Source organism: Plodia interpunctella, chromosome 1, assembly GCF_027563975.2.
Source record: "Plodia interpunctella isolate USDA-ARS_2022_Savannah chromosome 1, ilPloInte3.2, whole genome shotgun sequence".
NCBI lineage: Eukaryota > Metazoa > Arthropoda > Insecta > Lepidoptera > Pyralidae > Plodia > Plodia interpunctella.
Genome location: NC_071294.1, coordinates 5,459,056 through 5,485,332, shown reverse-complemented (window position 1 = coordinate 5,485,332; position 26,277 = coordinate 5,459,056). Strand labels below are relative to the sequence as shown.

Below are 26,277 nucleotides of genomic sequence, written 5' to 3'. Positions count from 1 at the left end.
GTAATAATATGGATAGGATATGGATGGATACTATGGATAATGGCAGACAGGCTTAGTAGTACCTACCTACTTACGTATAGAAACACTTATATTTATATACCTAGTAGGTATATTAATATAACCTAGTCACCGACTGTTAGGGTAGGTATTACTTAAATTAACAAACAGTCTAATTAGGTAAGTTAAGTACTAACTCATCGTGCATGCTTGATTAATCTATAAAAGTAAGTAGGTATAATATGAATACCTAATAATACTTATTATAACGCATTACATTGGTACAGACAACTACACAGAACAGATAAGTACTTTGGTATATGTGATGTAGATGTGAATTTGCTGTGGCTTGCGGCATTCAATGTTTACGTTAATATGGGTACAAGGCGAGAGAGGGGAGGAATGTGGCGAGTGCGGCGCCGGCGCGGCGGCCTACCTTGAGTGGGCAGGTTCAGTGGCTGATCCCGTCGCGCGCCTCCGCGTCTCCGCTCGCCAGTTGAGTGGGCGCTCACCGCTCGGACAGCCAACATGACCGACCCGAAGGCAGTGTGGCGATGCGCGTGCATCACTCTCGTGGCGTTATTTCCTATAGTGTCAGACGCGACACTTTCCGGTCTGTACATCGACAATGGGGTCGATCAAACCGTAATTCATCACTCCATGACGAAGCACGAACGCCTGGTCGTCGAACACGAGATACTGGATCTTCTGGGCCTTGGCGAACGCCCGCGGGGTACCCGCGCTCCGCCGCTAGACCGTTCAGCTCCTAGTTTCCTCCTGGACGTGTACAAGCAGCTGGCTGAGGAACATGAGCAGGCTCGGCCAACACGCAGCTCTGAGATGGCGCTTAGTGGCGACGAACAGCAAGCGATTGATGCCAGTGATCTTATTATGACGTTTCAGAGCAAAAGTAAGTTCCTTTATTTATTTATTTTTATTTGTAATAAGTACTTATTTTGGTTAGCTAATTCTATTAAGTAAAATAATTAAACTTGTACTTAGTGCATATTAAATTTTATAACAAATGCACCTGACTTGCCATGTATATTGGGATAGGATCTTTGCCAATGGTGGTTAAATGTTATTTAGAGAGGCAGTTTTATTTAAGTAGGCTGGTAACTAATAATACTTATGTTCTATAAGTATAAGTAAGTTTATTACAGTTTTATGTATCCATCTACTCAGGTACCCTATCCAAATACGAGTAAGTACATATTTGAGTAGTTGGACCATAGAGTTGGACGCAGGTAGAATAATAGGGCTTTACGAGATGTATTTCGAAAAAAAGCTATTGTTTTAAATTCGTTGATAAATGACTTCTTAAGTTTAAGGGTTCATAAATTGGGTTCCAGGTAGTAAGATGATGACTCACTTTACATACCATACCACACAGGGCGCATGGGTCTCCGACACGGCGGCGGCGACATGATAGAAAGGCGTCTGAACTGAAATGATAGCTTTGTCTCAAATCGCACTTGGAATTTTAAGAGTTCGTTTTTTATAGCTTGTTTATGATGGTCCTCTGCTGGGCAAAGCTCTTAAAATTCAAAAAAATTTTTTTTGAATTTTAAGAGCTACTTAGTTACTAAAAGAAAAAAGGGCCATTTATATTTTAAATTAATTCCTTATATGGCGTAATTTCGGTATACTTAACTATACTTATATCGTTAACAAGTAAATAAGCACGGAAAAATAAACACAGTAAATAAGTGGTGATTACTTATTTTACGTAAAGAACACGACTTCCTCATTAGTGACAACTTTTTATAAAACGAATTAATTACTTAGTAGGTAACTAGTTATTTGCTCCCTTTGTTTGTAATGTTACATTACTACATATCAAAACATTAGCTGATGATAACAAGTAGGTAGGTATGACTTGTTTATACATAGCCTATTACTGGAATGCAATAATTTCTCAGAACATTTGTTTTCGACACTATCGCTACAATGTTTATCCGCAACATGTAAACTGCGAATTTATAGGTAGTTATTACCTATTTAATGAAACACGGATGGACACTTAATGAAATTAATGAATTTCATTAAGTCCATCCATACTTCCATACTAATATAAAAGAAAAGATTAAGAACAATAAACACAACTGGATCAGTATTGATGATTTTTGCACAAAGAGCGATGAAACCTGTAGTAATAACGCAAAGGCTACTTTTTTATTATTATGGTTATACTCGAACGAAGTTGAGAGGGCGTGCTAGTTTGTTATAATCATATTGAAAAATCAGCCGTTTTACGAAACAGCGTGCCAAATTGTAAAACGGCGACTTTAAATTCAACTGGTTAGCGTTCAACGTTTAGCTTTATTTCTACAAGAAACAATGTAGAGTGACAATAGCTTTAAGGAACAACAGAGTCAACAACAGACCACAATAATATGATAAAATTAGTTAAAATATACCTACATAACACTTAGTTTGTATAAAAACAATATAAATTTAGCATACAAGTCTTATGAACAAGAACATTTTTTCTCTACATATATTTTATGATCTTTATCAAACATTCTGAAAAAAAAAATACATCAGCTTAAGACAAATCATGAGATAAATGAGATAACCTTAGGTTCGAGTGTTGCGATGCTATTTTTAGTGTTCCGTTGTTCTATGGACAAGGAACCCTTTATAGTTTCGCCATATCCGTTTGCCCGTCCGTCCGCGGTCTATCTCAAAAATAATTAGTAAATACTAGAATTATCTAATTTGGTATGAGTATACGCATTTATTACACCGACGAAGTGGTCAAATAAAATCTTGAAAATACCATATTTTTAGGGTACCTCCACTTAACGTGAAGTGGGAATGTTTGTTTTATTTTTCATCTTTCCTAAAGTAAGTATGTTTTAGTACACTTGTAATACTTTTGAAAGCCCTATTCAAAAATATTAGAAATATGGGAAGACCGTTTTTTGATTTAGGAAACCGTTCGTAAATTATGAAGCTTTAAAGTGTTAATTTTCTTTTGAGTCAAGTGTCCCCCCTCGACTTACGAAACGGTTGTTGTTTTTATTTAAATTTATTTCTATTTTAACGTTATGTCATTACTACTCATATATAACGAAGTTAGAAGGAAAACTATCACTTCTATGTTGGCTTTACAAGTTTACGAGTAAGTAATAATCGATCACCTATTGTATTCTACTGTAAATCTTAGAACTACTGCTGGCATGGGTACAAAACTCTAGGTCAGGAAATCCTATTCGTACTTAGGTATTACTTAATTGTTTTGTTGTTGTAGTAAACTACGGAACCCTATACTGTGCGTGGCCCGACACGACCTTGGCCGTTTATTATTGTAATAATATTATGATCGATCATGTAGTGCTGGTGGAATGGAACTAACAACTTTCTAAGACGGCGTATCGCGAATCGTCAATCTTCGTGATGTTCCTTAGCCTTACCTTCTTACTTTGCTTTATCAATGCGACGTACTTTATTTCAGCTGCACTGCATTCGGTGTTAAGCCTTTAGTAAATTTATTGCGCCGTTATATAAAACTGCAGATTCTACGGCTGTGACATATACAACTAAAGAACATCGATCTAATAGGTCTTACCCAGTATCAGCCTAGGGTTTTTGTGATAAATTCGGACGAAGAATTGATATGCTACCTATTTGGTATATAATATGCGTATTAAGTACTATATCAATTAAATTATGAAACTGCATTTAGGTTTTACATTTTGCTAAATTATTTGGCAATTTAAAAGAAGACACCTGCAACGTGTCATGTGACACCTTGACGAGCGACATGCGGCCGAAGCACCTGTTCCACAACCTTTATTAGCATGCGAATGGCTTTATCTATTAGTGGACATTACATACCTACTATAAGTAGTCTGGGCTGGGGCATAATGTACATAATAACTTGAATAACGCAGAAGCGCACACATTATAATACTTACGTCACCTTTTACAATACGATGTGAATTGAAAATTGTTTTACAGCATTGTTCGTTTAGTACCTAGTTTGTATTAACAAATGAAATAGTCACCTAAGTATTATAATCATGTATGTACACAAAGTTGGTCGGGTGAAATCTTGCAACTCAATATTGAAGCAGGATCAATCGAATTTTGTTGGTACAGCAACAGCACATCAACCTACCTAAATTTCTTGCAAACTCTGCCCCCATAGAGGTTCACGCAAATTAACTTGATGTACTGACTGTACACGTTTAATTTGGATCACAACCACATTTAAGATCACATATATACTCGGAAAGTAGTGTGTTTGATCCGGGTAGTGGGTGGATGATGGGAATCCCAACCTCCTCGATGGGTAAATTGCTTCCCTCTGTTACTTTGTCCCTATTGTTTGTTTTTATGTAAATTTATTCAATGTAAGTACCGATTCTTTTTCTAATGTTTTATTATATGTAGGTATTGATTATTAAATGTACAGATTTTTTTCTACTGTTTTATTACATGTTTTGATAAGCTAGCCCATTCGACTAGCTATTGGAGTTTCTGGGACATTGGAACATAATTTCACGTAGGTTGTCATGTGCCTCCCTGACTAGAAAGCCCTATGGAATTCAGTGACCTGAGTGCCCGACCTGGAATTATCGAGGTTCAATTCCAATCCAGCTGAAGTTGCAACTTTGACGTTAACTTTAACTAGCGTAGTAAAACATAAATTAGGTATGCCCATAGATAAAAGAAAGATATATTTTTATCTATGGGTATGCCATTTTATTGAAACGACAAGGGTGTCGGCGCGCTGGTTAATATTATCGTAAAAGTTAACTGGTGCAACACATTATTAGTTTAAAATTTAATTTTGTTTATTTTATTATTTTCAGAGCATCATTTGGGAGCACTTCGACAAGGCCATGGAAGACACGTCTGGTTCGAAGTGGCGGGCGCTCCTGGGGATGCGTCCTCCCTTCTCACCGCCGAGTTGCGGCTGCACCAAGCCCCGACACACACCGAAGACCCCACAAGTTTATACAGAGTGGTCGCGCATCGTGTTCTAAGTGTCGATAATTTAGGGTGAGTGATTTCAAGTTTCCTGGTCTGTATATTGGAAATGGAATACGGAAACAGATAAATAAACATACAGACAGATTTTTTTTCAAATTCTTACTCTATTACTACGACTATATCGCCTAATTTTGTTTTTATGTAAATATATTTAATGTACAGATTTTTTTCTACTGTGTTATTTTATGTATTGTTTAACTCTGAATTCCATATTCATATTGGACAGTTTTTATTGAAATGAGCAACTTTTTTTAGTTTTCGACGGCCCTGAACTCGATATATCTTGCTTTATAAACAGTTTAAAATGTATATATCAGGAAGATGCAGCTTGAGGAAGTGGCGTCAGTGAACACGAGCGTGGGATCAGAGGGGTGGCTGGAGTTGAACGTGACCAGCTCCCTGGCCGCATGGCTCACTTCGCCCGCGGACAACCGCGGTTTCTTTATCACTCTGCATCCACATTTACAGCCAGGTAAGTTCTTCATCGACCAGCGAGACAGTAGCATAGACAATGACATGCTGTTCGACGACCTATGCATAGGTAATAAAGGTAAAGGTATTACCTACTAGATGCGCCCCAAGCTTCGCTCCCGTGGGACTTTCGAGATAAAAAGTACCTTATGTGTTATTCCAGGTTATATTCTACCCGTGTTCCGTTTAGAATTTCATAACAGTCTGGTAGATTTTGCGTGACAGAGTAACACACATTTTTTATTTTCGTCTACCGACAGTACAGTAACAAAATTTAGTTGATATAACATAATAACATAATTTCCTATGTTAACTGCAGAGCGACACGTGAAGCCTGAAGAGATTGGCTTGGAAGAGCCTCGTGGTGCGATTGTAGAAGGGAAGCAACCGTTTTTGGTGGCCTTCTTTAAGAGTGGGCCGAAACTGGGCAACACGGACCCGGGCGCCAGGCGCAAGCGGGAGGCTAAACGCTGGCGGTCACATGGCTTCTCTGACAACCATTTGAGGAATCCACTTACAGGTATGACTTGTAGCTTTCTCCTTCGACTTTAACATAGCATACTTGTATTACTTGTTAGGCTTTTAAAGCAAAATGATTCAGTATTTAAGAAAATTATTTATAGGCCTGAATTGGTTTGAGACAAGGATGATACGGCCGTGCCGCTTTTTTTGCTCCACTTGCGGGGGCACTGCCCCTAGATAAAGTATACTTATAAATAACTTCATATTATATCTTCATACTTATATATAAATTCATAGATTCTCATGAATGTGAAAGTCTATCTATCTGTTGTCTGACTTTGATAAAATTTGGAATCGATGTCCAGCAGGCCTACTCACAACTTTTACAGAACGATTCCAATGCAACTCAGTTCAATTTAGGAACCTAAAATGAAAAAAATGAAGTCGATGGTACGAATTTGCGATGCAGTTCAGTTTAGGTCGTAAAGTGGATTGCGTTAAGAGATGATGGTAAGCCCCAGTGGTCAACAATAGGCTACCGCTGGCGGAGATGTGGGCAACAACTAGGACGTCTATAAGTTTTATACCTCTTTTTGGAGCATAGTCGCCTAATTAAGTTATACTCGTATCCATTTGTATAAATTAATTGTTTACACACTTTTAGTAGGTTTATACCTACTAGAAGTGTGTAAACAAAAATAAAATATTTATATATATAAAAATAAATATTTTATTATTTTTCAGATACGTCGCACTGGACTACAAGGAGTTGTGAAATTCAAACTCTTTATGTCAGTTTTAAGGATTTAGAATGGCAGGTACGAGGTATTTTTATAAACAAGGGAATAATCAACTACTTACTATATATGCATTGCTTTAGCATTTGCATATAGTGTTCGCGTTGCATCATTTAATTGAAGCGGTAGTGGTGTAATGGTTAAGATGCTCGCAAGTCCCAGGTTCGAATTCTACTCTTAAGTAGTCAGATTGATTAGTATACAAACTCATGTGATGTATATCAATTTGACTCACGTATAGTAGATTTCATAGACCATCACTTGCCCACCTAATTATCACGCCCCTACGTCATGTCATGAGGAATATCGACTATGACGGGAGATATGCAATGCGTACCTTCATATTTGCTTGCTCAATAGAATTTTAAAAAATCACTCATAAATTATAGAAGTCGCACTTTGATGAGTTTCACGATTTGTGCCACCAAACGTGGTTACCGAAGTGGTTACCATTCGGTAACCACTATACCATATTCATAGTAACTGGAGTTATTTTTCGAAATCCACAAAATTCCAAATAGCGATGGAGATATTATATGCATCTCCCTAGTGAGACTTTTATAGTCTAAGAGTGAGACATACAGTAATAGTTTGCAGGATTAGGACAATATGTTGGACAAGAGAGTGTTTGAGTCGTGTGGTACCTATTACTTAATACTTATATATAAGTTTACTGTTTTTGTTTTCCTGCAGGATTGGATTATTGCTCCGGACGGCTACGGCGCATTCTATTGTAGCGGCGAATGCAACTTCCCATTGAATGCCCATAAAAACGCCACCAATCACGCTATCGTACAAACTTTGGTTCATCTTTTAAATCCACAACAGGTATTTATGGTTTGTCAAGAATTATATTTTAAGGAGTGGGTAGTTTGGGAGAGGATTTTTTCACAATAAATATCGAAGGCCAAGAGAAGTCTGAGAGGTAAAGAATAAAATATTGTGAAACCTGAACCTTGTGCTGTAGAAAGAAGAATATAAAATAAATACTGCAAAAAAATGATTTGAAGTATTGGATTGAAGCTACGTGACAGCGGAGTACCTAGTAGAACGCGTGAGCTTTACTATTTTGTCTTTTCTTAATGGGCATCCTTAGTTATCACACGGTACGCATATTACCCTTGACTTTAAGGCAGCATTTTTCGGTTTGCCCTTTTGCTGACCAGAGGATAGTTACACAGTCTTATTTCCATGTAAGTAAGTTTTCATTATGTAAGTATATTTGCAATTTCCAGGTACCGAAGCCATCTTGCGCGCCGATCAAGCTGTCTCCCATATCCGTGTTATACTACACGGACGACTCTAACGTCATCCTGCGCAAGTACAAGAACATGGTCGTCAAGAGCTGTGGCTGTCACTGATTGCTTGTTAAAATAAGTGCTAAGTCTAATGTGTGAATAATAATCGTTTACAAGGAAGCTTTCGTTATGTAGGCTCTTAAAAGTAAAGCAAAAGGAGTTTCACTCGATGTTATTACAGTAGTTTATGCTTTTGTCTAATTTTTTGCAGCCAGATTAAAATGATTCAAGTCATTATTTAAAGAAATAGTATTATTTTTAACATTTATTATATTCGTAGCTATTTTTTAAACTGACAATATCTGTAATGTTTCATGTATTATTTCGTTCGATCTAGATTTTGTAGGTACGTATGAACACCCGTTTTAGCAGCAGTAGTAACTTAGTTCGTAGTTTTTACGAATAGTCATAGTGAGGTATATTTAGTCATATTTTTATTATTTATAAGATATATTATAGATTTAGGCTTATGGATTGCTGTTGGTTTAGTTTGTTTTAACAAAACCTTGTCTTTTGGTCTGTCATTAAATAGTCATATTTACATACATATATACGCCTTAAGTCACACACTTTCTACATATAATATATTCAGAGAACCAATCGTATCAGTACCGTAACTTAACGCTTCGTTTACGAGGACATTCTACAATAGTATATGTATCTATTTCACAAATCAATAGTTACATAATATTATACTTATATATTTTAGAAGAAAGCAGGCTTGTTTAATTAAAGCTTTAAAATGTGAACTGTGGACAAAGGAGGAAAATTAATTTAATTGAATATTTATCGTTTGATTTGAAATGAGAGGATTTAATAGGAACCTACGTATGTTTATCATTATGTATTTTTTTAAATGTTGTTAAAAGTTGCATTAGATATTATTATAAAATATTTTCAAACTTTGATTGGTACTTAGTTTGAGAAATTCTTCAGAATCAGAATCAGAATCGTAATCGTACCTTGTCTGTTATATTCGTTATTCTACATATCTTTATTTAATATCTACCTATAATAAATAAACTTAAGTCCTATTTAAGCAAAATGTAAATAATATTACGTATATAAGTACTTAGATAGTATAACGATATGAGATTTTGTATTTTGCATATTTAACGTAGCCATAAATATGTGCCAAATTATGTTTTATTTAACATTAACTAGGGCAATATTGAGCTCTATGTAACTACATATGTGATTGTAAATGAGATCTAAATGCATTTCCTCAAGTTGTGTAATAATAAAACAGTTTCCGTGTTCGTTGACCAGTGTTAGATGCACCATAGATGTACAATTTCACACGTTTTGATGAAATGTACATACTATTAAAAAGGAGATGCTGCTAATGTTACAAGTAATTAGGTAATAAGGGTAAATTATTACAGTTACAAATATAAAACATAAAGTAAGTTGTATCTACATAATTGCAATAATTTCTGTTCATAGTATTATATGAAGTGAAATAAGCAACTTAAAAGTGAATTATTAAAAATTCTCTGAAAACATTTAAGAGGTAGATAGCAGGTACTGCTACGGGCTTCATTTATCAGATCGGCTAGAAGCCATAATATCTGCTTAATATCTGTTATTAATTTTGTATTTGTGATACGACAATAAATAAAATATTTTGTATTATTTGTATTTTATTTGTCATGGACAATCCGAAAATATATACGAGATCAAGTATAATATTTCTAGTTGACAAGATGTAAGTCATAACCACAAAAGTGCCTAGCATATAAAAATACACAGAGCGCTATATATTCCAAAATATCTTTTAAATTCTTTCTTAGGCCCAGGGTAGGATTAATAAATAATATTAATGCGAAAACAAGTTTTCTTATATGTTTCTCTCTCGAGGAAACGTAACCCGCTTTTGGGAAAACATCATTCATGGTAGTTAATTTGGTACCTTATCGATAACGGGCGGGATGAATAATGTATAAATTTTAAAGATTAATTTCATGGTTTCACCACAAAGATTTCTAAAGAAATCACGAATAATAAGTTATTTACTAAAATGACATTTTTGACACAAGCTTCAGAGAGATCTTATTGCATTCAATGTGTGTCAAAAATTCATGTCCATGCAGTATACCGTTGAGGAGTTCCCACGTCCGGAGCCGTTCCTGGGTGCACCATCAGGTCATACTTATCATAATAATGTATTGTCATCCAAACTTAAATGTGTGTACAACATTTCAAGTCTCTGTTGAAGATCGGTATCTGCTTCAAATTTGAGTTGTAAGATTCCACCTGAGACGGGACATAACGACGTCGAGACATAGTTACATTGCAATTTATTAAATGAAAGTTTGTAAAAAGAAAAATGTTGTGCGGTCTTGTGAGATTCGGCCAGTGTGAATTTAAAAAAAAAAGCAAAATACTTTCAATTACAACATGCTTGTTCAATATTTTTACTTTATATATAGATAGACCTTATGTAATTTGATGAAGGCTACATAGAAATATAAAATATTAGTTTTATTAAACAAAATTGATATTTTATTTTATAACCTTTATATTAACAATGAACATTACAGTGTTTTCACCCAGTTAGCTAAGTCATAAATCCAACTCGGATATAGCAGCAGTCACTATGGTTGAAGGATTTCCTTTCGAACTTTCCTTACTACTTTTACTTACTTAGTTAATAAATAGATAGTTTAATAAATAGATCTAAAATCTCCTTATTAATATTAAATAACGCCGCTTTTTGCCATATTTTACCCACTAATATTATTAACTTGGACATATCAATGTATGCAATTGTAAGCAATCAATCTGTCACTTCAATATTTATCTGTACCTACTTATTTATCTGATAAGAAACGTGAATCGTAGTCTTTGTTAACAATACTGTAGTTTGACGCTGACGCCCTATGCCGACTGGACGGTATAAACCACGTGGTGTTATAAATCTATTCAATCAGTTCATTTTCAAAATAATGAATTTACTTTTATAAATTTAATCTAACTATTAGTTTGTGTCATTGATAAAGATCTAAGTGCAGTGATTGATAATAAGGTTACTATACAAAACACAGATTTGCGGATATACCTAAGCTCCATTGTGAGGCGCGGGGGGTTGACTGGTGGGCTTGATTCAAGGGCGAACAGCCTCCAAATCGAAAGATCATTTGGTTAGACTGAATTCGGACATCACGGTGTTCGCCGGCCTCACTCCGCCGCCGGCTCGGCCCGCATCGCACGCAGCCAAACAGACTCAATATAAACAATGTACAGTGCTATCGACATCCCCCACCTGTTATGAGTGTTCTGTATAATATTACTATATTCGTAGGCGGCAACCTCAAACGTTCCTAAAAATGCGGCTGTTACTTTGCTGTATTATTTTATTCGTTGCAAAAGCAAGTGCAGATTTGCCAACTTTTCAAAAGTGTTGTCCGGAAAGGTTAAATCTTATAAAAGTTGTTGTTGTAACCAATGATACTACGGAAGTGCATTACCAGTGTTTAGACAGTGATGTAGAAGCGACCTACAATATTTCAAGAATTCAATTCCCTTTGATTTTTGGCGATGATATTGAAGTGAAGTATGGTATTCCTCCTGATTGCGATCTTCAATTATTACCTATACCGAAGTTTCAAGATGTACAATCATCGAACAGTATTTGTTATGATAGACTTGTGGCAAATATTTCAAACGGTGAACGAAAACATTTCATTCCTAAAATCGTTGCATTGCAGTGCGTAACAAACGAGATTGAAAATGAAGAATCAAATATTTCTTTAGTCAAAATACGAAAATGTTGTCCTAGAGGCCATAACTATGATACAAAATATCATCTATGCAGAAAAAAATCGGAGAATGATGACGAAGAGTGGGTAATAAATCAAGTAAGGAATAGTGACAGTACTAATCTTATTTATGAGGTTGAAGTGGGGTTACACTGTAAATTGGCAGAGTATGCAGTAGAGTTAACAGAAGACAAATTTACTTTTACTTTAGGAGGAAGTATGTTGAATATTGAAAAGAAATATGATGGAGACATTAGTACCAGCTATCAAAATGAATGGTGTATAGACCGTGAAATAAATAATCCAAAAAAACAAACAGTGGCCCGGGTTTGTACTAGGAATTGCACAAACTACAATGCTTTCTGTCTGAGAAAATGTTGCCCTGTGGGTCAGCATTTCAAGCCTTTTCTATGTGGATTTAAGAGTCGATGTGTACCCAATACTGACGATTCTGTTTTGTTTGATATAAACCGTTTCTTGCCATCAACGAAGGATGAACATTCAGGTAAATAAATTATTGTTTCTTGTCCAAAGTTGTTTCAACAGTAATTATGTTTTTGTTGTCAATAAAATCGAATTATATTAATGTCTAATTATAGCACGGGCTAAGGATGTAAAGGGAGTTCTAGTACTTGGGATATTTAAATATCCCAAGGTAAATTTTCTATGTATAATACTTATCTTATAAATGACGTTTTCTTAAGTTAGATTAGATACCTATCCATCTGTTAGAGGGTAAAAATCAATGTGTAATCATAATAATACGATTGCACCACAATATAACTTGAAACGCACTTGTAAAGTGGGCTTTATTGCAATGTTTTTAAGGTCATACTTCAAACTGCAGAAGTTGTTTAAATAGTCTCGACTCGATATTTTAATTAAAAGTCTAATATAGTAAAACTTGCAAATCTTATGCTCCTGAGGACGTCATCCAGGTGGGAAGGGATAATCGAGTATTGTAAGGACATTAATAAAAAGGGCTCTAGCATTTATATACCTAATGCCTTGAATTTTTATGAATATCGGGGTACCTAAATGTGTAAAGAAAATATGTAACTTCAAACATATTGAGTATATATTCGGCCGAAAGGACACTTCTGTATATATGTACGGCTGATTTAGTTATTTGGCGGTTGTGCCCAAATAGCATTTTACTCTCTTTAAAAGGTCACATTGAGTTCACTGGTGATCTCTTATCATTAACAGTGGTCATACGTGGTTCACAGGCTGTAATAAAGTGAACATGTTCACCCGTACCTGTATGATGCATATACAGGGAAGTAAATGTAGCCTATTATGATGCAACTATTAGCGTTTTATTAGAACAACATTACTCTTCTAGTCAGCTTTAATTTTCAAAGCTGAACAAGAGCCTTTAAAGAGTAGTAAATTTCGGCATGGGCTATTTAGAGGTTCATATGTACGGTGTTAGAATGCTGGCATTTTAATATTACACATGTGAACATTGATGCAGCCCAAAGCCGTTATATATGACCTTTTAGAAAATGTTATTCAGCTGTTCGAGTCTGTGTATCCGAGGCGCGTGAAAATTTTAACTATAAATATGTATGCACTTTACAATAAATTTACATTCCCAAGTAATATTAGCACAGTAAACAGTGTACTTACCAGTTACAAATAATTCTTCTCTTCAAAATGGCTTAACACAACTTAGTAATTTTGCACGTCATAATCGACAATAAATATTTATTACAAAATGTTGTACTTAAGTAATTATTTGAGGAAAAAGCAGTCTAATAGTTGATTTAGAGTACACTTGTGATTTTGAATGTGAATTATCGGCCGTATGATTATTCACTTGTTCCTTATTTATAACTTTCTCGTGTTGGTTATCAACCTTAAAACTACAATTCTCTCTTTAACCTACCATTAAAGAGCCACTATCCTGCTACCGTGTACCTTTTAAGAACCTAAAGCTGACTAATTGTGTAAATACCCAAATCGGTAATACAAGGGCTGTATAGCATACTTTACAGCTCTTATAAAACTTACATATACAGCTTCAAGAACAAATGTATACCATTAGTCAACCACTATAGAACTCCCAATGCTACTTGGGTGGTATGCTTAAGTTCATGATACTCAGATACCGGTACCTAAATTGAACAAATATAGCAAAACTGGCATCATCACACAAAAAAGTTCCATGGCTTTGCTCCCATGAAAATTTTGGCATTCTGAATAGCGTTTCCTTAACGTGATTATTATAATCAGAATTCAAATCGAATCAGTAGTAGTTCCAGATAAAAAGAAATCAAACATCCCAACTCTTCAATTTTCTAGAATCTATGCTACATTTTGGATTGAATCGAACTTTATTTTAGATGTATATGGTATTCGAACATCCTTGGACTGTGCAGAAAGTCGCTTGGCTTTGAATATTTCATCAGAAGTGGACCACCACGAGTTGACTGAGAAAGGGGACTTGCTATGGGCTCTGGGCGTTACTCCGAACTACTGTTTGGAAGCCTTCGACTTCCGCCACTGCAATGCGGATATCATGGTCACGGGGGTCACATGCTTGGAAAAACTAGATGAAAAGAATTTCAAATTATCATTTACAGTGAGTATCTATTGATTTATTTTGATTACCAGTAAAGTCTATCGTCTATATGTTCTTAATTTAATAGAGTTCATCAGATCTAATAGTGTTTAGTAACTAATATTTAGAAAAGCAAGAAAATATATGAATTGGATTGAAAGTTTGATGAGACTTTTCGATTGTTCTATATAAATAGAAAAAAAAGTTTTAATCCAAGATGCCTACAAATTTTCAATCGATTTTTGATGTAACTAATTCACTCGACACGAGCCACTCAAGCAACATTCATCAACTTCATCAAAATGTTACAGAGCAAATCTCTGATTTTGAAAAAATTAAATACCTATAATATTTGTGTACAAACAAATATTGCTTTGTCTTTGTATGCTTGATAGTAAGTTCTATTTACTTTGGTGTATGTAAGTAATATTTGGGTTTACAACTATGTAATAAATACGATAGTTGGAGTTAAACCTAGTCAGTATAAATATTTCTTATCTCTTAGGCGATGAACAGAGTCCTGAAACCCAAAGACCTCATTTTTCTGGATAAGTAGCTACAAATTTTTTATCATGCTCTATTATATTTATGAATGCTCGTTTTGTGGAATATATATTCACATTCATATTCCCTATTGAATTTCATTTGTAAATAAAAAAAATGGTAATGCTCAGATTGTGATGTAGTTGATGACAATATCGAGCGTGTGCCTGGCGTTGACCCTCCTCGTGTACTGCGCGCTGCCGGAGCTGAGGAACCAGCATGGGCGCACCCTGATCTGCCACCTCTGCACCATGCTACTGGCGTTCGGCTGCCTCGCCAGGGTGCAGTATGCTTACATTGACAGCTCTGTCACGTGCACCTTGCTGGGTGAGATCGGCACAAATATTTTTAAAGTCATTCACAAAAATAAACTTTGTATTTGTAGTTTTGTATGTTACATTGTTGCTACTTAAAAAATTATCCTATAGGGATTTCTATGCCGCGGAAAATAACCAGTGGCGAATTTCCAATCAAGTTAAAGTGATGGAATATAAGTAATAGAAAATAAAGAAATCCTCGAATTTACCATTGTAAACCGATTTGAGAATTAATATCATTTAAAATAATTTACTTATTAGTCCTTAATAAGGTCGGCCGATATATGTAGTTTTGTAACAATACCGTTGCGAAATGTGCTAGTGTCTATATGCCAACCTCGACTCAGAGCACAAACATTAACATGAGCCATAAAATGTTTTATTGATCTCGCCCACTTAAGCTCTGTTAGGATAAGCCATAACTGGTGGTCATATTGATTTATCCGCTATAATCGGTCATTATCGGTGATTCAGAGAAATATCATAAATAAGTATTATACACTATAGTAGAAACATGCTAAGCCTAGTCGAATATTTTATCTGTTCATATAAATACCTAATTATTATGGCTTGGCATATTGAACTAATTGATATTATATTTACTTCATACAGCTTACGGAATCTACTTTGGCTTCGTGGCAGCCTTCGCTTGGCTCAATGTTATGTGTTTCGACATCTGGTGGACATTTGGGTGAGTTTATTGCTTAATTATTTATAATTTTGCTCATATTAATGTCGGTGCATTCTCTTTGTAAATCCTTACATATAACTGTGTTGCAAAAACGAGTTACTCAAATAAAAGGTCCGCAAGGTCAAAGGCAAAGGTCTTTGAAGATTTTTAATAACAGGCCATCTTGGCCATACCACGTGACAGCCAATTGGGAAAAAAAATATAAGAATAGGTTCATGGAAATCTGAGAACTTACCGGGCAAGAATTTTACTAGTCATATTCTTGTATGTTGTGTAAAATAAAATATAGGGTTCAAAATTTTGCAGGCATATTTTATCAAAACCTTTCTAAGAGTGTACAATTTTGATTTAGTTTTGCAACGCAAAGTTTTGTGTTCACGTTTCTAGAAAATATGTTTTGATATTCAATGTTATCCCTAGTTATCCCTTTATTATAGTGAAGATTAACCGCACAATTTAGTTTCAAATAACGATGCTTAGTTACACACGTATGCTTCGGTCATGATCATATTAGACGTAATTGTTTACATTGTACGGAGAGGGAACTGAGGCCTAAATAAGTAGAGTACAGAAGTGTATTGCACTTGTTATTTATTTATAGCTTAAATGCCTTCCGTTTTCATAATCGCCATTATATACGAGGTGTGATGCAACTGCCGGTGCACATTGATATTTTTTGTGCATTACCTACTGCATACCAAGCCTATTGATAAAATTGCTATTGTATTTAGTTGAATGGCTGAGCTGATCTTACGTTTTAAAACTGTCTTACTTTATTGATTAAATTAAAGTAAACAAGAAACAAGTAGGTGAATATTCTTAAAGAAAAACATTCCACGCAAATATCCAATATCCTGAAACCTTTCATTATTAATTCTCTACTAAGTGCTCAGGGTTAGCTTATTAGAAGAGTACATTACAGCATTAATGCATTACATATTACATCGTTAGTTCATGGTAAAAGTTAATCAAGGTTGAGGGTGTGGACTGTACGAATTAGGATATTGTCACTCCCGTAAAAACAAGTAAATTACCAACCTACTTTGTAAGATTGACGATGAATTACTCAAATTTAATAGAGAATTGAATAATCAATGATAATTTTCAAATTTATTGACCTGTTTCTCAGTCCTAGTTTATGCTTACTTTTATTGTAATATAATAAATTTACAAGTTCTTTTACATTAAAATTTGATTGAACAAACGAAAAATATGTATTCCTATATACGTATTTTTATATTTGAATCATTGATTAATCATTGGGTTATGGAGTGGTTCTATTCTAAGGCCACTTGATACGTTTTTCACAATTTTTCAAATTACCTACTAATGACTGACTAATACAGTAAATGTTTATACTAATAACAGCATTTTCGATGTAATATATATTTTTATTTATTTGTGAGTGAATCACGGATATATAATGACAGTGTTTTGGTTATTCCTCAGCCTTTTGAGCGATACATTTATAATTTACGTCCCCTTATCAGTATTCATTATTCATTAATTCATTGTCATGATCGTAAAAAGTGAAATCATTTTAATTATTTTGTAGAGAGCTAATGGACTGTACGTTCGCGTGAAAAGGTCAAACATAGCCGTCAACGAATAGTCTAATGAAAACCGACAGGATGGCAGTAATAAAGTCACTTTTGTGTTAGTAGTGCAGGTGTGGTTCTATCTAATTAAACTACAATAATTGCCCAAGGGACTAAATACAGGAATTTATATGCAAATACATAGCTAAACTAATAAGCATTTATTTGATATCTAATTACAGTCTGACTGATTGACCATTGACAGGTTTTTGGTATTTTAGCTTTAGTCACCCATTTGTGCTGTTTTGGTAAATTAAAGTTAAATAGATAATAATAAATGTAATTATTATATTTGGAGAGCAAGATTATTACTTTTGTATGTACAAAATTATAAACATATACGAGTAGGTATGACAGGTCACTAAGTTGTAAGTCAAAAATTTAATTATATTCTTATGACAATTATTCTTAATGATTAATTTTTTTTTAGTTTTAAGTAGGTTAAATGCATAGTTTATTTATTAACGTGAGATTGTTTACACGTTGCGCTTAGTGGAGGATTACCATACTCACTCGAACACTGCAATCCGTGTGCACCAAGTAATCAGGAAATTTTCATTACGTTAGCTTTATCTCTGAGCACCCACTTCATTATTGATAAATTACTCATTGAGCTTGGCCGTTGAATATTGCCATGAAATCATTCACGCTTACTCAAAACAGCACTTAGTCTAATAATAAAATTTCTATTAATAACATAGTTTTCAGTGTGCCTTCCTAAGAATATGCGGTTGAATTCTGAGTTCTGAAAAATTACATACAGTTATGGAGTAATAAAAGATAAAACCATAAAGACCGTTTTTCCTTCTGTCTAGGTGAATTAGTTAGTTAGTTAGGAATTATTAGTACGCCTATATATCTGTGGATCAAATCCCGGCATTTTTCAGTTTCCTGATAATCCTGGGATTGTATTTCATATCTGTATCCCAAACAAGTGGATAATTTATTGATTGGTAGTCAGGATACTTATAAATAAAATAATTTATTATTTATATACATCGTATAGCGATAGACAGCAGGAATCTAGCGTTTAAAATTTGTACTAAAACAGGAAATTGTTCCCATTTTTTTTTTCTAAAAATATAGTTCGTCTCATTGATTGTGTTAATCTCCAGCATAATCCGGCGCTCAATTACTAATATACACAAGTTCATAGCAGTTAATAGCGGACGTGATCACAAAAAAAAAACACAACTATAATGAAAAAAAGTATTTTATTTTTTCAAGAATATCCTTAGGCAGTATCTAATATTAGTCGAATTTACAATAGGAACGTCCGATCAGTGCGGCCGCTGCGCAAGGCGAATGCCGAGAAGAAGCGTTTCATCTGGTACTCCGCGTACGCTTGGAGCTCATCCATACTCCTGACTGTCATTACCTTCTTGCTGGATAAGTACCCGGTCACTCCCTACCTTGATTCTAATATGGGTGTTAACAGGTGCTGGTTTGGATCACGTAAGTTATAGCGTCTATATTCTTTAACATTTGTAGGTATATCTAATTCACTAGATATCTATTTTATTTTCTTGGGGAGAAGTAATTTCTATTGAGTAGAAGTCCCGTGTCCTCGTTCTGTAGTATCGAATACATACAATACCGATACATCATACGTACTTTGTAATTTAATTGTCATTTTCATGAGGATAATCACTTCCGGATGATTATGATGACAATGAAATTTGACCTTAATGAATTATGTTCTAAGAGGTGGGTTCGAATAATTTTCAAATTTGACCGCAGGCTGAATGTCTTTGACGAATAATCGGGTGGGATATTATGTTATGTAGTTTGGTTAGGTTATGGAAATACCCGTTAGTATATATTATCTCGACGGCAACAGACAACTACAAACGCGATATATATTAACAAATATTCATCACTATATTTTAACAAATCTGTTACTATTGATAAAAATATTAACAAATGAAACTAACTCAAACCATACAATATACCTATGTATGTTTATTTAAACCCACTTGCACATATATTTAAATTTCTATGTATATAAGCAACCAAAATGTACGGACTAAATATTAAACTGTATGTGATTTCAGTGCAAAACCATAAGGATGATTGGCCGCACTACATTTTCTTCGTGATTCCGATGGGCATAGTGACTTGCATCAACTTCGTGTTGTGGGTGCTGACGGCGCGGCACTGCGCACGGGTAAAATCTGAAGTGCACCGACTGCAGGCGGGCTCTATAGGCGAGCGCATGAAACGCCGCTTCAGAGTCGACAGGGCAAAGTAAGGCTTTTTCCTTTCCTTGAAAGATTGACACGAATTTCTTTAAATTTAGGTAGTCAATATTTTTTGTACCTATGTCAACTGATTTTTCAGTATACCAACACCTACCTCAGTTGCTTTGAGATATATTTTATATTTAAAATATACAATGTAAGATTTCGTAATGGTTTGGTTTGAGTTAGTTTCATTTGTTAATATATTTTATTAATAGTAACAGATTTGTAATGTATCGAGGATTTCTTACAGAACAATTTTTTCTTTTTGCTTAAAATAAATCCACAAAAATATGTTGAAAATAAAAAGGTTATGACGAATTTGAAGAAAATCTTTATTTCATGGTCTTAGGTATGTATTGACTGGTAAGCTGTGGGTGGTGATGGGCGCGGGATGGGTGTGCGAGCTGCTGTCCACGGTGGCTGGCGAGCCCAAATGGCTGTGGGACATCGTGGATCTATACAACCAACTCCAGGGCGTCCTCATCTTTATTATATTAATATTCAAGCCTAAGCTCTACTATTTGGCGAGAAAACGACTAGGTAAGAATACAAATAAAATATATTTTTAAATAATTTCAGCTTCAGTATACAAATTATTTTGTTCTGTCTAAGATTACAGCATACACATGCATACAAACAATTTGAATTTGGAATATTTATATACTTGCAGTGACTGCATAGGTCTTAGGTTCTTCTTTTTGAATAGTGGGCCGAGCAATTCAATAGCATATTTAGGTTCATATTTATTCGCAAACATCATCGTAATAAGTATATTAAAGTGACTATTATTTACAAAAGTAGATGTAACTGTGATGAAGTGAAGTGTGACAACTTCTTAGAATGTAATCTTCCGATAAGAAGCCTTTACCTATAAACGATGAGGTTTTATATCTGCACACCCAATAAATGGGTTAAGGTGCATGCATATTGAATAACAGTACTAGTCGTAAAAGTTATCTTAGAAGCCTCTATATATTGCGATAAAAAACATTTGAGAGCAGTTAAAAGTTAATAGAAATTACCGTCATATATACCGGTAAATCGAAGGCTCGTTTTGTTTGTTTATGTAAAATTTTATTGCAAAAAAATTACAAAAAAAATATACAAATATTCACCACTTGTATATAATTTTTGCCGATTTTTTCATGGACATGCGTTTAGAATGTATGAATAAACTGACACATAATAACACCAGAGTGAGAAACTATATTATTTTTTCAGGCTGTTCAAGGATACCGATTGACACAAGTACTTATTGACGATTATTTATCAGCTTTCCTTCTGTACCTACTTTAATTATTTTGTGGAATAAATGTAATGTTTCTGTAGTTTTTGACTTTAGAAATAAAAGGGACGTGTTTCACCACAACTAACATTTGAAAAAATATATTTAGGTTAGATAACTGACTAGTCATCTACAATAGAATACTAATTTTAACCTATTTTGTTTTATTAAATATTTCGTTTTAAGGCACTACAGTCCATGGTCACTATGTAGAAACGCTCACCCTATCTGTAGGTTTTGGTGAAACAAATCCGTAATAAGTATTTTAATATAAATTTCAAGTAACATTTTAAAAATTCCCTTATTTTACACTTTATATTAACACAGTATCTGCTACGCTTTATAATCTAATCGATTAATAATAGTCGTTGCACGTATCTAGTCATAACATATTGTGTAGAGCGTGTAGCACATGTTTGCTTGTGTCCGTGACTGTGGTGTGTGCGTTTGTTCACAATCCTGAAATAATCTCTTCATACTATAATTTGGAATACATTTGTAAACCTTTTGACGAAGCGTGTTGAGGATGAATTTCAGCGATGACGAAGTGTGTTGCGGATATGATTTTTGTAAAGATATAGTGATGACGAAGCTTATTGCTTTGCTGATAATTATATGTATTTTTGTTACGAAACAAAGTTAAATATTTAGATTTAGGACATGTATAGGTTGTTTACTTTTGAGGACGAAGTCCGTGTCCTGTCAGTCTTCATGTTAGTAGTTTGTAAATACAGATAAGGTAGGTACATTTATACATGTGATACACATAACAAATTGTAAAAAACAATATACTAAAAATAGAACTAAAGTGAATACCTACCCATCTATCAGTAATCACGGATAGTAACCTGCCCTTGCGTTGATAATATAATATTTTACCATATTTTGCATAGCATCCGTACCACACTCTGGGTTGTGAATAAACGCTTTATTTGACAATTGACGCACTTCAATTAACTGAAACTAATATTAACAGGGTTGGAGAACCCGGATGCGCAGCAGAATGGTACTTCATCATCTGGACGAACGTCATCCACTCTCCTGTCTCGCTCTATCAGTGCCGACGACCGCGTCTCTACCAGGGTATCTGTGCCTAACAATGCTAAAAAGAAATAGATTAACCATCAGAGTCGGAAGATTAGTGCGGCTTATTAAATAATTTATAACGCGCTGTTAGTAGGCTGAAACATCATACTTGTATAATCTGTGGTTGAAACTATGGCTCGTCAGCTATTTTTATGCAAAAATGTAACATTCAAATTCTCTTACTAATATTGGGTTCTTACTCAATAATAAATAACTACTAAAATATATTGGCGTTTCGCATGTTTCAAATACTTTATTATCACGCCAAACAGTACATAATATCGCACCGTGTTATGTCTTTTATCACGTGACAGTAATAGATTTTGTTGGAGCACAAATAATATTTAAGAGTAATTAAATTAAGTAGTAATTAGTTTGCATCGTATAAACTTGGATGCAAGTATGTATAAGTTTTACTTTATACAATACATATTTCATTGTAACCACCGGTATGTGCATTTGAGTAGGTACATGAATGTATCCTAAAAGTATATTTGAAAAAGTATGCCGTAATAATTACGACGACTGACGTCGTACTTCTTACGTCATGACTTCCAAGTACATCTTTAGGGAACAGCAACCATAAAAATAAGAGATAAAATAATTACCAATAAACTGTACTTTTATGGCGGCTGATACCCACAGGACCACGGTGTTTTAGTTTTAATTGTGTACTTACTTAATTATTAGTTATATACTTATGAAAAAATACATTAGGTTTATTTTTATATAATAATATTCAATAACCCACCTTCACTTTTTTATTACTTCAATTCATCTATATCACTTATAAAACAATGTCTACTTAGTCGGTACCTAATGCTTTTTATACTTAATATCATAGCATGATGCTTATTTGTGCCTATTTGTAATGTAAGAGTATTTTCATTAGTGTTTCTTATAATTTAGTACAGTCTTAAATAGGTTTCTAATTTATAAATGTTGGTAAGATCTAAAATAGTTGTTCGAAAATAAGAAGAAATAAAAATCATATACTGGCAAAAATCTTGGCCTGAAAAACCTTATAACATTGGGTACTTAACCTGTATTTGTATGCAAAAGTTACAAAGTATGTATAATTTAATATGTTTAACTTTCATATTTGAGTAGTGCAAGAATAAGCACTGGCATTTACTTATAATTACGATTTCTATATCTCTATACGAAAGTGTACGATTAATAATTTACATGTTTAATAAATATTTCTCGATTGTCTTTTTTCACAAGGATGTTTGAGGGAAATGATAGATCTAGTCATCGATGTAACTATTTAAAATAAGTTTTCATTTCTCACACTCGGAAAGTAGTATACTAACATAAAACTATGTTTGAATCGAATAACAGGTGTGATGCGGAATCCCGCCCTCGAACCTCGGTCGAGCAGTATTTTTTCACAGTTTTAGCAGTTTTTATGAATTCATATAAACTGCTAAAACTGTAAAAAAAAACTCATAAAAACTATAAAAAGGCGAAGGATGAATTAAAAAAAAATAGAACTAAGCTCGAACAACTTGGATAACTAAAAAAATATCGATAAAAAATGCTACGATAGTGTTAGTGTCAGCCAGAGTGTTAAAAATTCTATATAAATTTCATATATCTACCAATAAATATTTTAGAAGGGCTATTTGGTACAAATATTTCGTCTGAGAATTCATTTCCTTCGAATTTTGTTTATTTGTAGTAATAGTATTATACTATTAATTTTAAGGCTTGTATATGACTTGTATTTTCTGGCTATATACAATTTGAATAAATTGTTTTTATTTACCCTTAATTAAAAAGAACCTTCATCACAAATGGAGACGATTTACCCCTACCCTACTATTAGTCCTTATCCTGTCTAAGTAGAATCTAATTCAATATTATCATTAGTACGCGTAATGTAACAATGAGTGGAATTTTAATTTGCTTATTACTTCCACATAAGTTCATATTTATTGTAGCAATTTTGAGGCCATTGAGTTTCAGAATTTTCGTGTCCAATCCGAGATAATCTATTTTTAAACAGTTTTTTTTATATTTGCGCTATGTATGTTTTATTCTGGCAGCCGTGTTAATCGAGTTATCGTAATTTTATGGATAGATATTTGTGTAACAACAATACACAAAATTCCGAAACTATCCCGGATGTCACTTTTTAATAATACATATAATAAAACAGTAGAAAAAAATCTGTATATTGAATAAATTTATATAAAAACAAAATTAGGCGATAGAGTCATAGTAAGTGAGTTAGAATAAGAATTTGAAAAAAAATCTGTCTGTTTGTCTGTATATCTGTCTACTAAACGAATTTGAATGAAACTTTTTTTATATAACTACTAAGCCTGGGCAACATATAGGGTATAAATGATTTTGAAAACTGGAACACCTGATGGAGAATAATGACGGTACAGCTAAAATATAGGAATTATAAATATATTAAGATTGTTCCCCTCTCCTATATACTTTATTTACAGATAAAGTTGTGGACGACACCCTAACAAACTCATTAGTCACATTTATCACAGGCAATCTTTGCGGAGAACGATCGATTCCTGCGTAACCTATTTGAAATTTAATTGTTGTATTTTTTGGAACTGATCCAATCTCATATTCTTTCCTACAATGCTCTAACTTATCTTTATAAGAAAGAGATTTTATTTCAGGAGTCTTTTTAGGGTTTTATCTGAAGAAGGGAAAAACTAAACCCTTATAGGATAACTTCGTTGTGCGTCTGTCCATTTATCTATAAGTCCGTCTGTTAAATCCTGTGGTTAAACCTGGGGAACACGAAGAGGGTCAAGTTAAAATGTATATCGAATATTTGGTTTTCCGTGTCTTAGCTGTGAAAACTTGTAAGTCAACAAGATCACTTTATGTTGTAATATTTTCGATTTCATATTTTCATTTTCGGAATCAAAACCTAAGTATACGTACAGTCGACCGCACGTTAGGTTTTATTTAGATCAATGGAATGTGTAGAAAGCTAGGTACCATAAAGCTAGGTACAATTAATAGCAAATTCGCCGTTATTACCCGCACTAAAATACAGATATAAGAAACATCTAAAAACATTGAAAATTTATATTTGTAATACATTTCAAAGAAAATGTAATTTGAAGTTTATTTCGCAACTAGGTATTTACATAGATATCAAGGTACCTGGTGGTACAGATTAAAATGAAGTCAATTTCATTATTTCCACACCGATGACATGCAAAAATGTAATCTCACCGTAAAAATCATGTCATTTACCACCAACGCTTTCGATTTTATGATGCATTTCTATGTCAATTTTACATGTTTGACGCTTATTGAGAATATCTAAAGGTACTATGTAAATTAGGTAGTGCCTGAAAAGTTGTAAGAATGTGTTTATATAAAGACTGAGTTTTATTTTTGCTATTACCCGTGACTTCGAAGACGTGACATGGTTTGTGTTTCGTTAACGTTTCGTCTAACGCGCCCGGTCTTCAGACCAATACCTCAGTTTCTTAGCACTGCGATGTATAATATATTGAACTATGTACAAATTTTTAAATTACACCTAAAGCAATGAAATCTATAAATATTGTATTAAATTTAATTTAAAAGGAAGGCGGCGTTGGGTCGTTCCTGGAGCGATTCGACCGCTGCGAATGTGCTGTTATTACCATCCGTCAATTTTCTTGAGGAAGGAATCGTTTCTAAAATCAACCATTCACAAATTTGACATTATTCCAGTACAGACGAATTTTTTTATGATCGGATAAAAAATAAAAAATCTTGTCTTTGTTTAAATTTGAAAAATTGTAATGACAGTGCGGCCGCAACTGTCGAAACGCTCTACTAATGAAATTACCTCTCAATAAGGAAGACTCATTGACAATAATGAGTTTCTTGATTCTGCGCCTTGCGCACCCATGTCGTATAACAAGCTATTGTACAATTTTTCGTTTGTTTAGTGAGGTAATGGAATTAGCCGCCCTTATATTTTGTGAGCTATTACTTGTGTGACTCACCACACACGTTCTTGTGAGAGAAACATATACGAACTTCAAAATAACTTCTAATTGGATGCAAGACGTAATGACTAGCTATCGACCTAGTATCAGAGATCAAACAAAATCATCTATTATATATATACATATATATGAAATTGTCAATAGTAATATATTTTGAGAAGTTGGCAAA

General features: G+C 34.0%; 2 protein-coding genes across 3 annotated transcripts; both read left to right on the top strand.

The window, feature by feature from the left end:
• The first annotated feature begins 287 nt into the window (after positions 1 to 287).
• On the top strand, positions 288 to 9,664 carry gbb (glass bottom boat). The gene is made up of 7 exons (XM_053769045.1): positions 288 to 907; positions 4,821 to 5,010; positions 5,319 to 5,473; positions 5,792 to 5,992; positions 6,679 to 6,752; positions 7,425 to 7,559; positions 7,967 to 9,664. Exons 1-7 carry the CDS (start codon positions 526 to 528, stop codon positions 8,090 to 8,092), a joined length of 1,263 nt encoding a protein of 420 aa, XP_053625020.1. The 5' UTR covers positions 288 to 525; the 3' UTR covers positions 8,093 to 9,664.
• A 1,231-nt stretch (positions 9,665 to 10,895) lies between these two features.
• On the top strand, positions 10,896 to 23,944 carry LOC128678277 (G-protein coupled receptor Mth2-like). 2 transcript variants are annotated; one of them, XM_053759749.2, is made up of 9 exons: positions 10,896 to 12,295; positions 14,139 to 14,377; positions 15,043 to 15,226; positions 15,829 to 15,907; positions 18,776 to 18,960; positions 19,560 to 19,752; positions 20,098 to 20,288; positions 20,970 to 20,996; positions 22,010 to 23,944. In XM_053759749.2, the coding sequence occupies exons 1-9, from the start codon at positions 11,359 to 11,361 to the stop codon at positions 22,147 to 22,149; spliced, it is 2,175 nt and encodes a 724-aa protein (XP_053615724.1). In that variant the 5' UTR covers positions 10,896 to 11,358; the 3' UTR covers positions 22,150 to 23,944. The 2 variants fall into 2 exon arrangements, with proteins under 2 accessions (XP_053615724.1, XP_053615799.1); XM_053759824.2 differs by lacking the exon at positions 20,970 to 20,996 and having other exon boundaries at positions 22,010 to 23,936.
• Positions 23,945 to 26,277: the final 2,333 nt, after the last annotated feature.

Excerpts from the sequence above, each read along its gene's own strand:
- gbb (XM_053769045.1), top strand. The coding sequence starts at position 526 with ATGACCGACCCGAAGGCAGTGTGGCGATGCGCGTGCATCACTCTCGTG. Across the intron at positions 908-4,820 it reads TATGACGTTTCAGAGCAAAA|AGCATCATTTGGGAGCACTT; the intron begins GTAAGTTCCTTT and ends TATTATTTTCAG. Across the intron at positions 5,011-5,318 it reads CTAAGTGTCGATAATTTAGG|GAAGATGCAGCTTGAGGAAG; the intron begins GTGAGTGATTTC and ends TGTATATATCAG.
- LOC128678277 (XM_053759749.2), top strand. The coding sequence starts at position 11,359 with ATGCGGCTGTTACTTTGCTGTATTATTTTATTCGTTGCAAAAGCAAGT. Across the intron at positions 18,961-19,559 it reads CAGGTGCTGGTTTGGATCAC|TGCAAAACCATAAGGATGAT; the intron begins GTAAGTTATAGC and ends ATGTGATTTCAG. Across the intron at positions 20,289-20,969 it reads TTTGGCGAGAAAACGACTAG|GCTGTTCAAGGATACCGATT; the intron begins GTAAGAATACAA and ends TTATTTTTTCAG.